Source organism: Diadema antillarum, unplaced genomic scaffold, assembly GCF_040938485.1.
Source record: "Diadema antillarum isolate AM-2024a unplaced genomic scaffold, OU_Dant_1.0 seq00000053_RagTag, whole genome shotgun sequence".
NCBI lineage: Eukaryota > Metazoa > Echinodermata > Echinoidea > Diadematoida > Diadematidae > Diadema > Diadema antillarum.
In genome coordinates this window covers 1,887,745-1,904,751 of record NW_027271161.1, presented here as the reverse complement: position 1 = coordinate 1,904,751, position 17,007 = coordinate 1,887,745, and the positions used below count along the sequence as shown (strand labels likewise).

The window sequence follows — 17,007 nt, the reverse complement described above, 5'->3', positions numbered from 1 at the left end:
TGGATCAGAATCTATGAAATACTCGATCGCCTGCTGTGTGTTGCGTCTGCATTCTCCTTGTGATCATGTTGTCATCCATATTATGCATACAACTCCTAGCTCCCGCGCGAAAAAGGCGCATTGACAGCTTCCGGTTCAAGGGTGATTAGCCTGTTGTGATTACATAATTCACGTTCTGAGAATGACGTGCGTGGCGAACGCAGTGGTGAGTGGTATCGTATGATCGTGGATTTTTTTTTTTTTTTCTTGGTGCTGTGTTAATTTAGCGCCGTTCTTTCTCTGTCTCCTATTCTTTGGGTAGCTAGACACAGTCTTATTCATCTTATTTATCGTTTGTTCCGAAAAGATAAGAATCAAGCGAGCTTGGACTGCTCGAACACCGAACCGAAAATGTAAACGTAACCAGCCACGGCAAGCTGCCGCGAAGCGTTGAAGTGTCACTGTACGTCGGGTCGCCGGGCCGCGCCGCGACCGGCGCGGACGGAAAGGGCAAGCGGTGACTGACATTAGCAACTCAATTTACTGGTTGAAAAGCGATAGCGCGTGTGGTACTCCAGCTCCAGTACCCATATCCATCCTGTCTACGGCATTCTTCTTCTTTGTACTGACATTTTGTATTTGCTTGATTTCTTCCAGTATGGAGAACTACGAAGCGGAAGGTTGCAGGGTTGTCTAATTCCCATATCGCACATGAATATAGTTAACCATGTTGACACTGTTACAGGCTGTTTAAATGATGATTGATGCAAATCAATGACAATGCCAGTAACGTGGTCTAAGTAACTGTGACTGTGTAGACCTATATCTTTCTTCTAGAATATTAAACTTACGCTCAGGTTACAGTCTGATGTTAGACATGATACGTTTGGCATTTAGAGTCTGACTCTCAGTCAAGAAGAAAACAAAAAAGGTTAAAGGGACTGTACTGTACAGTACTGGTTGGATGAGGTGGGGATTCATGTTTTGAACATTCCTAAGTCTAAGTGAGATAATGCGGAACCTCGTATGAAATATGAAAGAGCATGTAATTTTAAGAAGGATTCAACATTTATTTGATAAAAATTGGTTTTCAAATGGCTGAGATATCCAAAAAAAGTCATAATAATAAAAGGCGACAGGCCACGCCTTTATAATTAGGATCACCTTGTTTTTGGATATCAAGGCCATTTCAGAACCGATTTTCATCAAATAAACTTTTGATACCCTTTAGAATTGCATGCTCTTTGACATCTCATAGAGTGGTTTCTGAATATCCCACAAAACGTTAAAAGCTGAATCCTCACCTGAACCAGAACTGTACACACCCTTTAACAATCTTTTGCTACATGCCACCATAATGAATTCCTCACATGAAACTTAATGACCCTGTTGTGTATAGTGGCAATCAATCAAAATAATGCAACCAGCAATAACCTAAAGCTTTTATTGTTGTCAGTATGTCCATGCATATGGATGTAGTTTCTTCTTGTGTGTGTGTGTTGTGACTGATGTGATACTGATAGCTGATCCAATCCCTACTAATATGTTTGAAAAACAGCATAAATGATACTGAATGCCTTGTCCAAATGAAAGACTCTATAAAGATATTCCCCACCCCCCCCCCCCATCTTTTGGACACAGGGGTATACACAAATGTTCTGAATTAAAATTCAAATATACTTTAAATGGGATGATGAACTGTCTCTATGTACAAAGTAAGTGGCTGCTATCAAGTCTACACTTGCCCTCTTTCAATACTGTACAAAGTCATATTTTTGAGAGTGGTCACTGTGGATAAGTTTGACTGTCTATGCCAATTGTTCAGTGGACTAACATCATATTCAATATCATAATTCCTATATTCATTCATTCATGTACCAGTTCAAAAGAAAGTCATACAGCCATGTTACCTATTAAAATCTGTGCAGAGTTCTTTCCCTCCCACCACACATTAATAGTGTCGTGGTGTTACAAGGTTTCTGCTATGGTAGCTTATGTGGAGAGAAAAATAAAAAGAAAGAGAAAAACTAGGTTAAGAATACACTGTACCTGAAGATTGTACAGTAGATTACTTTATGTTTACAGTTACACTGTACTTAATAGTGAACGTCATGCTTAGCCAATATGGAATACACCTATAAAAATAGTCCCGGGAATGATATTTATTGCGCAATAATTCTTGTCTGTGATGTTTGATGTCATGACTTAGTCAATAAATGTCCTATAAAATGTATTTAAATTCCAAACTGTTGTGCAAATACAGGGAACATTTTCAAATTAGATTGCAAGACAGTGGCAGTTATGTGACGCTTCCAGTGCTGGATCTAGAATATATTGTTATAGTATGCGAATCCATTTATTTATTGCCTGTAACAGTCAGTGCAGTGAATTGTCTCAATGAGCGAGGAATCAAATCATTGGAGACATTGTATTCTAGTTATGCTCGTCTTTTCGTACTTGTCTTATACTTTCAGATGACGAACCACCTTTTGTGAAGATTACCGGTAGCAAAGAGTGTGCTCCTGTTCTACCCCTTAGTTCTTATAATTATTCTTGTGATGCATAGAAAAATCCACAATATGTTCTCGTAGAGGACGGTCACTTTGAAGATGATGTAGTTTTTAACAAGAGCGGACTTCGTAAACGTCAAAATTCAGACATGAATCGGCCACCTGTCGCCTTTAAATCTCCTGGTCGCCATGGCTACGCTGTAGAATTTTCACCGTACCTACCACAACGGCTTGCAGTCGCAACTTCCCAGCATTATGGAATTGCAGGTATGAAATTATTGCATTTTGAAGTCATTTCAGTTTGAGTATAAACGTTTGAACTCTTATTTCCAATTTATGATTTTTTTTTTTCAGGATCATTGGCTTAATTTATATTTTTGATAGTTATAACTTACAATCGATATCTTATTGTCTGAACTGATAACTGTCTCCTAAACTATACATACAATAATGTGCTTTAAATTGTATACTTTTATTTCCAATTTATGGTCCTTTTTGGGGGAACATTGGCTCAATTTGTATTTTTGATGGAACTTACAGTTGATATGTTCTTGGCTAAACTGATAACTGTCTCCTGAACTATACAATACTTTAGATAGTATACAAAATTTGTATACGTGTGGGATCAAACTTCAAAGATTCTGGGCATGAAGCGTATTTATGTCAAGTGTTTGATGGCTTAAATATTTTTACACATGAAAATAATTTTTCATACTTATGACGTACAGTGTAAGATTTGAAGATTCTTCCACAGGAATATCATGTAGGTTCTGAAGAGTGCCTGTTTGTTCTGCTGAACAGCATCAATATCCAGATGATCAAGCCATGCTTGTTATTTGTGTGTGTTTTTATATGTATAGATGTGGGAAGAGACAGGTTTGTTGTTTTATGATTTTTTGTTTTCTTTTTAATAGCAAAAGGAAAGTGACTGGTTCAAGTCTTGCAGCATGATAAGATATCAAGTACTTAGTAGTATTGGTAGGTCAAAAAAAGTAATCTACTTCAAACATACATCAAAGACCAGCAAAATATTGTCGACGAGAAGAAGCCATTAGTATGTCGTTTGCTTTCCCTTTTGTCTCCAATTTTCTTGAATGATTTCCCCTACAGGAACTGGCACCCTATTTCTCATTGATATCATGCCGGCAGGGGCAGTGCTGCTTGGCACGTTCGACTGGAACGAGGGTCTCTTCGATCTGACCTGGGCCGAGAACAATGAGAGTCTAATTGTCACGGGGAGCGGGGACGGATCTATCCAGGTATGGAACCTCAACCAGCAGAACGGCCCGCTCAAGTCCTGTAAGGTAGGTGAAAGTTCATATTTATGCTCATTAGTTTTGACTGGCTCTATTGTCCCTATTAGAATCATGTTGTTGGGTTTTTGTGTTGGGGGGGGGGGGGATATCTTACGGCAGTTCTTTCAAATACTCATAGAGGGCAGCAAATGCTACCCTTAACCCTTTATGTAACTATATACCAAGCTTTTTCTTTAACAGCATTCAGTCATCCCATCAAAGTTGAACTTTAATTGACAAGATACAAAGGTGTGTTAGTAAACCTACTGAGGCGTAGCAAAATGTCTCTGCCCATCAGGTAGGTCATGGTAACACAATCCGGATGAAAGGGATTACTAAATCTCCATTCATTAACAGTATGATAGTTTCCAGATATCTCTCCCAATCAGCGAAGAAAGCTCCACAGCTTGCATACCAGTCAGCAAAAAGATCACAGTTTAATAGGGTTTTATGAACAACTTTATTGGTTCCTTCAGTGCAGCAAAGTGTTTACCAGCAAATTAATTTAGCGAAGTTGCATTAGCTGCACAATATTGTTACTACAATTGTATTATACCTTACTGGGCTATCTGATGTGGGAAAAATTTGTCTTGCTGTAGAGTAGGACCCATTTATTCTCAGCAACTATGTTAAAATCTCCGTGACAGAAGTTGTGTTGTGGAGAAATTAAAAACCAACCATTCGCCTGGCACAACCTACATGTACAACTAATTACCACAGCATCTTGTTGAAGTATGATATGCAGAGACTCCAACTCTCCCGCTTTCCACAGGAGATCTCCCGCTGAAAGCACATTTTTGCAGAATCTCCCGCTTGAAATGATTTCTCGCTTAATTTCATGGTATGTTGAAAAATGAGCCTTAGATAGGGCAAGAGAGCACCTAGAACCCTAGACCGCAAGGAACTTCGCGCTCAAGATGTGCCCTTTGTGCGCATCAAGTTGGAGTCTCCCGTTTGCTAGGGGTTTCGGGCAGGAGAATCTCCAGATCAGAAGGTGCTTGGGGTTGGAGTCTCTGTATATGCCAAAGGTGAATGTGCAGCTACCACTGATTTTACATAGATCTGCTAAATGACTGAAATGTGTGCACAACCACTGCATGCAGACACCAAAGAAAAATTGATGTGTCATTAAACATTTCTAACCAATGATGAGCACAAAGTCCATACATTAATGACAGTTAAACAGACATCTATATGCCAGGCAGTGTGGTAGATACATTAGATAGTACATAAAGTTTGAAAATACTTTTAATGTACACATGATACTGTGCAATATATGAACTATATGATATATGAGATCACGTCTGTTGATACTGATTTTTTTTTCCTTCATTTTTTTTTTTTTGCATGTGCTTGAGCGTATTTTACAGTATTACGTGCCACATGTACTGTAATGTATGAGCAAGCTCCAGATTCCCTGTGCTGTCAAGATCCTCATTTAACCTTTTCTGTGCCAAGGACTTTGAACACTGTGGGGGTTTCCTGTGCCATCGGCACTTAAAGCACATTACGGTTCAACTTGTTAATGAAAGAGCACCTGTAGCAAAACAAAAACAAAACAAAAACAAAAAAACAAACTGCTAAAAACTGCTTAAAGGGATGGTACAGTATTAATGGAGATGAGAATTGGGCTTAACTTTTTTGCGAGATACCAAGAAAACACTTAGTATTTATAAGCATACCATTTTGAGAGGAATTCAAAGTCTATTTGAGGAAAAACGGGTTTGGAATGACTGAAACATCCAAAAACAAAATAGAACAAAGTGATCATGATAAAAGTTGGGTCCCACATTTTATTAGGATTGCTCTGTTTTGGATATCTCAGCCATTTTGAAAACCAATTTTCATCAAATAAATGTTGAATTCCTCATGGAATTACATGCTCTTTCATATTTCATGAGAGGTTTTTCATTATCTCACCCAAAAGTGTTAGACCCTGTTTACAGTGAGCGAAAAGGCCGGGCTCGGCCGCGGCCGAGCCCGGCCTTCATTTTAGTGTAAACGCGCAAAAGGCCAAATGCGGGGCCAAAATTGGCCGTGCATTTGACCACGCTCTGGAGGTGGTGTCGGTCACGGCCGAGCTGCTGCCGAGCCTGGCCTTTTCTCAGTGTAAACACAAACTGGGCCAAATGCGGTACCAAATTTAGTCTGGCTTCCAGACCCTCTGCCCGTACTATTTCGCTATTCAGGATATTAACCCCCTCAACGTCGAAAACTAGTATAGTTTAAGATGCTTTTGTCCTGCAAAGGATTTTTCCTTCGGCAAAGGCCTTTGCCGAGCGGCGACTTCGTCACTACGGAGTCCAGTTGGCAAAGGGTCTGGAAACCAGACTGTACCAAATTGCATTTGTTTACAAGCAGAGCGCCACTACGACAAAATATTGAAAGGTTTGAATTAACAGCGTGGGCCGAGCCCGGCACTGTAAACGGACAGAATTGCGGGGCTCGGCCCCGCAATTGAGGCCAGGCTCTGCCGCACCTCTGCCTCGGCTCCTGCCCAGCCCCGCACTGTAAACGGGGTCTAAGAAACCTGAAGTTAGGTCTCAACCATGAACTATCGAAAATTTAGACTCGCGAAATATATGGCGCATACAGTATACAATCCCTTTAATGTCCAATAGTGGCAAGCCAATGCATGGAGTCAAAAGGGGCCTCAGCTTTTGATCCTAGCAGAATCTTTGTCAGAGGCAAAATGACAAACAGACAGGGAAAGCAATGGGACCACACACAACAAGAACAGTCAGGGGAGGACTAGGGACACAGAACAAAGAAAACAAAAGGGAAGAGTTGGAAGTCATGAGCAAAGAGCCCAAGAGGTAAAGGGAGTGGGATTAAGGCAGGAGGGTAGACAGACAAAAGGCAGAGGAGGGTCAGTGATGATCTGGAGGACCATGGGGGGGGGGGGGGGGGGCAACCTGTGAAGGATAAGGATGAATAGGGAGGCAACATCAAACAAGATAAAGGAACAACAGAGGATAAAGAGAGGAAAGGAGTGAAAAAGCAACAGTATGGGGGGGGGGGGGCTGAGCAAGCAGCGAGCCCTAGCCTGGTGTACCAAGAAGAGGCAACAAAATGAAAGTGAGAGTCAACCAACAAATGCAAGTTACCAAACTTATTAAATAAAAATATAACTTTTTAGAGCACCTGTATACAAAGACAGTTGCAGACAGGCTTGACTGAATTAGATGGTCAATGGTGAACTTTCTGTCACTTGTGTGGTATTAAGGATAGTGATGGGGTAATTATGGGTACTGTGCCCCATTTTGCTGTTTACCCCTTTACTTTATGATGAGTTCAATGAAGGATACATCTTTACAAAGTATTTTTCATTCTTTCTTTTTTTTAACATATAATGATGCTAGTTTGCTACATGATGTTCCTTTTTTCTTTTTTCCTTCATGATGTATGCTGTTCAAAACTCTCCAACATCTCACGTTAATGCTGCACCCAAAATGTTATCTCTTGTCTTGTGAGACAGAAATTGGCTCTATGCTGCTTCCTATCCACATAGTTTCACTGTTCAGCCACATTGCAACATTTCATGAAAAACTCAGTATCAGTGTCATTGACAAGTGTGCATGAATAACTGCTGAGTATGGCTGACTGTATACCTTATTTCTGTTCTTTGTTTGCTGTTATTATCAGAGTTACTAAAAGTAGGCAGGTGGGTTCAGAATTCCAGAATTGTACAGCTCTGAAAAACACTTCCCTTTTAAATTTGTCAAACTTGTTCAGGATTGTTTGATTTTCTGACTAGCCAGCAAATACCATTACAATGCCCCTTTCATTGCCTCATCCCGATAAGTTGATTCAAAAGATAATATTGAGAATTATAGAGTCAGTAGAAGGATGTTTGACTATCATATTATTTGGTATTATTTGTCATATGCGAGAGGAAGCCAGATTTTGCTATCAATAATAAACATCCTTATCACATAGTGGGCTGGGTCATATGCACGACTGATCTCGTATAAACATTTTAAAGTGACAACTTTGTGTACGCAATAACTATAAAGTCATTATTTCTCTGCCCTCTATTGTTTGACTTGAACTGAATGTTTTATGTGATAACAGTTAAGATATGCTGTTCACCAATGAAATGCCAAACATGAATGGGTTTTTTTTTTTCCTTTTGTGGGAGGGGGATAATATCTATAAGATATCTCTCATATATATTGCATTGTTCAGTGCAAGGGGCACTGTAAATTAATGAGAAAACAAACACCAATGTCCATGTGTGTCTAAAGATTTGGAGATACCTGGGGATTAGAAGATCAAAGTTCCAAGCTATTTTGCTTACAGTTAAGGTTTTGAAAAGAAGTTTTAATAGTCGACGTTTATTTAATGGGACCATTTTACGGGTAATATTGTGTAATATACGGCACAAGCACATACAGTGTATTGTCCGTGGGATGAAACCTCATATTTAATAAAATCATGAATTTTCAAGAGTGAAAAAACTTTTTCATTTTTGCAACATTTTCATAGATTAACATCAATGTTGACATCAAATAAAGTAGAAACATTGTTCTGGGTTATATTGATACGTATTTGTAAGGTTTGAAAACTCAGATCAGTATTTTTTTGTCAAAATTGAGTCATTAGGTTTTCGATCATGTGCCAGTAGAGACTGGAGGTCTTGTCACCCCTGGGATTTTGTGATATTTTCTGTCTTTTGCAGAAATAGGATTAGTGTACGTAAAAGTAGGTACATTGTACGGATTCAAAGCTGAAGCTGATTTGAAAACCACACTATCACGATTTGATGTCTTGTTTTGTGTAATGTAGCATTATGAATGTATTTGGAAGGAAGGTTTAATGCAGCCTCAGATTATCTGTACCAATTGTTTATTTGTTGTTGTTTTCAACGTATTGTATTATAATATGTACCTGTGAGTGTATTATTTACAATGTATATACATGCATACAAACTTTGTACCTCTTATCCATTATGTTATACCAGTATTCTATTTGTATGTTTATATTCCGTGGTATAAGAACACAGAAACGAGATACGCCGTGTGAGCTGAAACCATTTGTTCATTTGCTGTTGTTGTTGTCGTTTGTTTGTTTTTTTGTGTGTGTGATTACCATGTGTATTATATTGTTTTATTTGTCTTGTAACATATTTATCATTTATGTAATATACTTGTATGGTATATGAACTTACACACCAGTCCTATAATCCATATGTTTGGTATATATATATATATATATATATATATATATATATATATAATACATTTGTTTTCCATGATATAGGAACACAGCAAGGAGGTGTACTGTGTAAACTGGAGCCAAACCAGGGACCAGCACCTTGTTGTCTCCGCCTCCTGGGATAGGACCGTCAAGATCTGGGACCCAAATCGGGACCACTCCCTGCGGACATTCGTTGGCCACCGCCACAACGTATACACGGCTGTCTGGTCCCCCATTGTGCCGGGATGCTTTGCTACTTCCTCAGGCAAGAATGCATTTCTTTTAATTTTTTTTTTCTTCAAGAACTTTGGAGTGATGAGTAAAGAGCATATTACATTCTTCTCAGACTCCAGGCAGTAATATGAAAAGAAATTCTATGTGCCCTTTCTTCCCTTGGGAACCACAGGAGTGTGCATGGAGGTAGCACAGAAAATTTTTTTTTCGGTTAGCTGGTGTTGATATTACTAAATGAAAGAGAATGATAGTATGGGAGATGACAGTAATAATACTGGAAATAATATCAATGATAAAGTAATCACATAGATGATAATATTGATGATGAACAGAAGTAGAGGAACTGGAATATCCATTATGATAATGATTCAGTATAAGTATAAGTTATTTAGCCATTATCATCAGTATTGTCATCATCATTACTATCATCATTATTGTATGTTATCATCAATCACATTAAAAGCCTTCCAGGGCCCTGTTGCATAAAAGTTATGATCAAACGCAATTCAAGAAAATCATACGCAACTTGATTTTCAACCAATCAGAATGGAGCATTTGGTACTTACATTGTACGTTTGCTCTTCTTGACTTGTGTTTGATCGTAACTTTTATGCAATGGCAGAGACTCCAACCCAAAGCACCTTCTGATCTGGAGATTCTCCCGCCTGAAACCAATAGCAAACGGGAGACTCCAAATTGATGTGTGCGAAGCGCGAAGTTCCTAGGGTTCTAGATGCTCTCTGGTTCTATCTAAGGCTGATTTTTTTTCAACATACGATAGCAAAAAGTAAGAAATCCTTTTCAACGGGAGACACAGAGCCTGGGCGGGAGAAATTAAATCTCAAGCGGGAGAACGGGAGATTTTGCAAAAATGGGTTTTCGGCGGGAGATCTCCCGTCGAAAACGGGAGAGTTGGAGTCTCTGCAATGGGGCCCAGATCTCTTAGCTTGAGGGCATTAGTTTTTTGATACTCCTGATAATATACACTGTATGGCCATGAATAATTATTCTTTAAAATGACATTATAGTTGTACAGCTGTCCAAGACCTTGAACACTTCTTTGCTAAAGGATGGCTGCTGCTCTCACAAAAGTTTACGAACAATTTACATGTATGTAGGGAATGACAGACACCGATAATTATCAAGACACAACCTTGCACCATGTGACCGAGATGTTCAGTGCAGCAATGTTTACTGTTGTCATGGTGATTTTCCTCCTCCCTTCTCCAGGCGATGGCTCGCTGTGCGTCTGGGACATCAACCGGCCGCAGAAGCCACGCTTTCTCATTCCTGTCAGCAAGGCGGATGTCATATCATGTGACTGGTGCAAATATGATCAGGTGAAGCTTCCTATCAATCATTATACTGTATGTGCCTTATACAAATGTATTAAACGAGTCTAATTTTTTGTGAAACTGGACTTCCCAACAATTTCGCAAGTGGTTAAATTCGCAATTGTGGAGTGCAGTACTGAACGGAGAAATGTATGCGTGCACGTCACATTCATGACGGGGTCAGAGTAAATATCTTTGCGTGTTTTTAAATTTGCGAATAGCACCCAACTTGCAAAATTTGCAAGAATAAAATCCTTGCGAAATATTCAGCATATACAGAATGAAACCGCCCAGCTCAAAGTCCTCAAAAAGTTTCCAGATTAGGATTCTCTGTAAATGACCAAAATATGCAATTTTAATTGACCGACCCAAATTTGTAAAGTTGGTCTTTACTACCTGGAAGAGGAATGTTTTCATTACCTACTGTCAAACTCAGGTGACTTAACACAGAACCAAAATATAGGTGTATATTCACAGTTTTTCTTGGCCATATTTTTTAGGACCTGCTTTCACTGACAAATACAATACATTTTCATTGCTTCTTCTGCACAGCACACCGGAGTGACACTACTCATTGAATCCAGTTTTCTTATGAAACTGCACCTCCTATCTCTCTCATTTTAATCACTTTTCTTGTGGGTTAGGGTAATCCAATTTTAAGAAGTTATATAACATTACTACATGTATAAAGCTTAGAGCTTCCTCGTTTAAACTATATACATGAGTGGAAATTCACTTTGGCCTCCTTTTTGTGGGTCTTGAGCTGGGTGCTCACATTAATATTTTTGTATCCTTTTATTCTCCCACCATGAAATGTTAAAGGCTTAGAATAGTGCCTCTTTAGAGTTCTGTCTTGTTGCAAGTATTTCATGATTTTTCTCACACTTACAAGATGATCCCAAAATATGTCCCACTTGATAGGGAAAAGAGAGACGCACTCAGGTAATACATTAGTGCAGATACCAATTAGCTTATCAGAGCTTGACCCTCTTGTGTTTACAACCAAGAACGAATGTACTGTGATTGAGGTCACTGGGCAACTCTTAATCAGATAAGATTAGAACCCCATGCATAGATGCAGCCATAAGTCTATTCACCCAATGTATGCAGAAATAATTCCCGAAGTGAAATGCCTGATTACAAATATAATGGTGAAATATGCAAAGTTACCTCCGTACCTAACATATGCAAAATATGCATGTTCAGAGTGCATCTGGCAAGGGTCTTGAATTGCATGGGCAATCTGAAGATTTTTTTTTTTCTCAGTGTAACTTGGTAAAAGACGGAGTTTCAGTAGAAATCTGTACCTACAAAAATGTACTTACCATTTCTTCTCCTGAATTATAAAATGGGTTCAAGAATGTAGCCAATAGGAAGCGCTGAAATGAGACACACCTCCTTCCTTTACTTCAGTACAATTGCACTGCCTGTAATCCTATGGTAGATTGCCGATCGTCTGTGCGCGCGGCGGCTCCTTTGATGAATTGCATGCATACGCGCTGTCAATCCTGTAAACAACTTCTAGTTCGGGCTGCCGGCCGGCCGGCCTGTCTTCCCTTGTGCATAACATGTGTGGCGTACGTACGTATACTCTACTATACGTACACTTTGTACAGTACAGTAGACCAAGCGTTATGGGACCGGACGCGTACATGGAGTCACCTTGAAGAGCAAATCCAACGATTTAGCAGGTTAATTCTCACGCCGTTTTCAGAGTATGTTGTCTAGTAGGCCTATATGAGGAGTCTATATCAAGTCTTTAAGGTAAAGGGTGCATATTCTATGTAAAATAAGTAAGTTTTCATGCGGGAACTTAAGTGTCCGGAAACCCAACCCCCCATTATACTTATACTGTATGTGCGGGACTTCCGCGAGTGCAACGTGCGTAAATGTTTGGGACGAACATCTTCGGACGTCTTGACCCACAAAGGTACGTGAAAAACGCTGAAAAATGATGTTAGTTTTCGAATTTTCGACCCATTTTATAAAACAAATGATGCACAGGATTATTTCGTGGCGTTAGTGGAGGCGTAGCTCACTCTCGGGTATTTACAATGTAGTGCAACATGCACTCGGCTTCGCCTCGTGCATGTTTCACAATTGTAAATACCCTCGAGTGCACCACGCCTACACTAACACACTCTATCCTGTGCATCATTTGTATAACAACCTGGACAACCTATCCTGGAAGATGTAATTTTATCCGTGTAAAATCAAAGATGAATGCCACTTGCAATCTCATGGGTAAAATCTTAATTGTATTGTCTGTTTGTTTGTTTGTTTGTTTGTTTGTTTGATTGTTTGTTTGTTTGTTTATTTGTTTGTTTGTTTGTTTGTTTGTTTGATTGTTTGTTTGTTTGTTTATTTGTTTGTTTGTTTGTTTGTTTGTTTGTTTGTTTGTTTTCAGTTTCCATCTGTACAAGACAAGATGACTGATCACCCATATTCAGCCGCACTATCATAAAGCTGCTGGTCTATCATAGAGACCAGTTGTATGAATTTTGTGTACTTGGGGCAGACCGCTTCATTTTAAGTGAATCTCATGATTGTTTTTTTCTATTTTATTGTTTTGCAGAACATCATTGTTGCAGGTTCTGTCGACAGTAAAATCAGAGGTTGGGATCTGAGAAACCCATCAAAAGTACTTTTTCAACTAGGTGGGCACACTCATGCAATACGTAGACTCAAGGTGAGAAGAATCTTAATGTGAGTTGTACTGTTGTCTGCTGCTCTTGTTTTGTAGTACACTGTATGTCATTTCAGTTGTAAATAATGACTTAAAGTGTACCAATACCCTGAAACCAAATTTGTGTACAGCTAGAATACACAAAATCAGCCATAATTCACCTGTGATAGCCCCTGAATGTGTACATGTTTCAATAAATCAGATCATATCTCTATAACACTTTGGCGCTTATGCTCTGCACATTAAAGTTCTGCTCTGTCAGTGCAGTAATGATGTGTGCGTGTTCTAGCTATTCGTGTACACGGTACATTTTTACAAATAATATCGAGAGTCTGTGTCAATTGATTAGCTGATTGCATGCACACATTGCATATCACTATTGTTGAAGACATATTTGGATAGATAAAACAATATCGATAGCACTAACGTTTGAGTGAAAGAATTGGGTGATTGACTAGTCTATATCAAGGCATTTTTGTTTTTGTATACTTTTTTAGAATTAATAGTTAAAGGGTGTGTACAGTTCTGGTCGAGGTGAAGATTTAGCTTTAAACGTTTTGTGCGATATTCAGAAACCACTCTATGAGATGTCAAAGAGCATGCAGTTCTAAGGGGTATCAAAAGTTTATTCGATGAAAATCGGTTTTGAAATGCCTGAGATATCCAAAAACAAGGTGAAACAAAGAGATACTAATAAAGTTGGGGCATGTCGCCTTTTATTATTAGCACTTTTTTGGATATCTCAGCCATTTGAAAACCAATTTTCATCAAATAAACGTTGATTCCTTCTTAGAATTACATGCTCTTTCATATTTCATTAGAGCCTTTTCATTATCTCACTTAGGAATGTTCAAAACATGAATCCCTACCTCAACCAGCACTCTACAGTCCCTTTAAACCACAATGATGAACAATCAAATTGACAAAAAATTCTAATATTTTGCAGAGGGCATGTTTCAGGTATATTCTACAAATATTATAGGTTTTATTTTACTTTTAATGAAATCTCAATATTTTTTTGTGCAAATATTGGAAGAAAGCATATCTGTAAATTGTCTTTCACAGGGGAAATGCTCATAAATTTTCATGGACCTCCTTTCCAGATTCATTGCAAATTGACACTCTGGATACTTGGCATCATCAATTTGCCAGAACTTACTTTGCATGTTTGAAGTGATTGATGATGATGATGATGATGATGATGATGATGATGATGATGATCAGACAAGCTAGGTTGTCCTGCTCTCAATTAGACATTCCCTGGTTCTGTATTCGCAGTGTTCCCCCCACCACAAGTGTGTGCTCGCATCATCTTCATATGACTTTACTGTTCGGACGTGGAACTTTGCCCAGCAACCAGCACCGCTAGAAACAATTGAACACCACACAGAATTTGTCTGTGGACTAGACTTCAACATCCATGTTCCAGGCCAGGTATGTTTAACTATAGAGATACAACATGAATCATTGGATATTTAATGCAAACGTGTGTTAACCCACCACAGGTATTTAGGTCACACATTGGTAATGAAGTTTCTGAATGGATGGGATCAATTGGTGAAATGATAGGGTGTATTAGAAGCAGAATGAGAAACAAATGAACAAACCCTAAAAATCAGAACCAAAATATCACGTGGAAAGCAGTTATGGGATTTTCATTGAGCTGCTTCAGAGAGAGACGTATTTATTGTCAGACAATATTGAGGTATTTCTATATTATCGAGTTGGAATCAACTCATGGAAATGTTGTGTGTGATGTTCCCATAATGCATGACTGCTTCTACACAGCTACTTCATGTGTCTTCATACTTTGTGAAAAATAAATAATGACATTGAATATGGCATCTTGATAATCATTGATATTTAAACTTAGTAAAAAAATTCATTATAGATATGATACCAGAGTTTATGAGCTTGCATTTCTCTCTAATGTTGCATCAAATTCTATCATGTTGTTGCACTCCTCAGTGTTTTATATTCTACCACTCTTGTCCATCCAGCTGGCAGACTGCGCATGGGATGAGAGAACGGTGGTCTACACCCCAAAGTCCTTAGCCCAGAATGGCACCTGATACAAACACAAGAACACAAGTGCACCATGCATGTATGACACAGCCATCACACAGAGAATTCCATCTCTTTAACCTGGAAGCAGTGTCTTTTTTCTTTTTCCCCCTCTGTTTCAAGGAAGGGGAAGACAAGAAAAAAAATATATATATATATATAATGAAGAAGTTGTAGACACGGACTAGTAAGTGACTGTGAAGATTCTGGGTAAGGACCTTAACCCGCTGAGGACGAGTCCCGAGTATACTCTGGCAAGTGTCTATGGGAAATGTGTGTTGTAGCAAAATTAGCCCGTCCTCAAAGGGTTAAGGGAATATGTGAGGAACTGAAAATTAGATACCATCATCGGCTCTGTTTGACGACACACTGCTCTGAAAAGATTGACAACCAAGTAAACATATGGCCAGCTTCCTGAAAGGTACTCACTCACACACATTTCAGGAGACTGTTGAAAGATATGTACTGTATGGCAGTTTCAGAGATATGAAATATCAAGTGGTGACATGATTGTTATGATTATGGGAGGCCCATGAATATCTTGCCAGATTTTTGCCATAATTACAGGGGTGCAACATGTTGCCTTACAATTTTGTCAGGCAATACTTTGATGGCAGACAATCCACTGTAATACCGTTTATATACTTGTCATAATAACAACCATTTGTGTGCTACGATACTTCTTGCAGAACAGGTAAAATGTGCAGAGCAGTACCCTAATATTAAGTACATTGCACTCCCGTTATGATAGCTATTATAACGAAATTCTTGTTACAACAAAGTAAACATTTAGGTTCCAATATCATCATGTAAAAATTGTTGTCTTTACTGTTTGATTATGATGAAATTTTGATGTAACGAAAGAAAACCGCCAGTTCCAAGGACTTTGTTGTGATGGGAGTGCACTCGTATGTTATTATTATACTGTTGTTATATCAATTTTCATTTTCTCATCAACAAAAGGTGTCCTCAACACCAGACATGGCTAAGTGGTTATACATGTATTTTTTTTTCAACATAATGCTTCATATGTTTTGTTCAAACGGAAGGGGCTGTGCATATGAAAATTCATGTTTTTTGGCCCTGGTCCTGCAAAGCAAGCAAATTATGTATAACCATGCCTGCTTGTAGGTCAAATTGTGCTTGACTGTGTTGTAGTCTTACAATCAATGCTGGTTTATTAGGAATCGAGAAGGTTTCACATAACTAATTTTCATTTGCTAGATGCAGCCATTTATTACGTGAGTTCATGATTAGCTGGCTGCTGAGCCCAGGTACCAAATTTTATTGGCTGGAAATCTAGTCTCCATTTTATCCCCTCAGTTTCCAGTCACTGGCAATTCTAATATCCCACAAGGTTGTTTGCAGCTGTTTCCCCATGGATCCAAGGGTGCGTTTATCAACTCCTTTTCTCATCAGAAACAGGTTTTCCAAACAGCTTTCAAGGAATTTTTACGAGTTGATAAACGCAAAGCTGTTTTGAAAGCCCTTTCGGAAAGCCTTTTCGAAAGCCGCAAATTTGTGGCTTTCCAAACAGGTTTCCTAAACAGATTTTCAGAAACCTGTTTGTAAAAGCCTTTTGAAGTTGATAAACGCAAAGCTCTTTTGAAACGGCTTTGTAGTATTGTACTGCAGTTACGAACAATGCACGCCTTATATGACCTCTTCTCCTCGGGTGGAATCGCGCAATGCAGCTGTGCAGTGAC

General features: G+C 38.8%; 1 protein-coding gene across 1 annotated transcript; it reads left to right on the top strand.

Moving 5' to 3' along the window:
- The first annotated feature begins 194 nt into the window (after positions 1–194).
- On the top strand, positions 195–15,860 carry LOC139725630 (peroxisomal targeting signal 2 receptor-like). Its single transcript, XM_071636719.1, has 8 exons — positions 195–205; positions 2,454–2,756; positions 3,600–3,793; positions 9,047–9,248; positions 10,448–10,557; positions 13,127–13,240; positions 14,516–14,671; positions 15,238–15,860. Exons 2-8 carry the CDS (start codon positions 2,639–2,641, stop codon positions 15,307–15,309), a joined length of 966 nt encoding a protein of 321 aa, XP_071492820.1. The 5' UTR covers positions 195–205; positions 2,454–2,638; the 3' UTR covers positions 15,310–15,860.
- Positions 15,861–17,007: the final 1,147 nt, after the last annotated feature.

Coding starts and splice junctions, on each gene's coding strand:
- LOC139725630 (XM_071636719.1), top strand. CDS start 2,639: ATGAATCGGCCACCTGTCGCCTTTAAATCTCCTGGTCGCCATGGCTAC. Junction 9,249..10,447: donor ATGCTTTGCTACTTCCTCAG/GCAAGAATGCAT, acceptor TCCCTTCTCCAG/GCGATGGCTCGCTGTGCGTC. Junction 14,672..15,237: donor ACATCCATGTTCCAGGCCAG/GTATGTTTAACT, acceptor TTGTCCATCCAG/CTGGCAGACTGCGCATGGGA.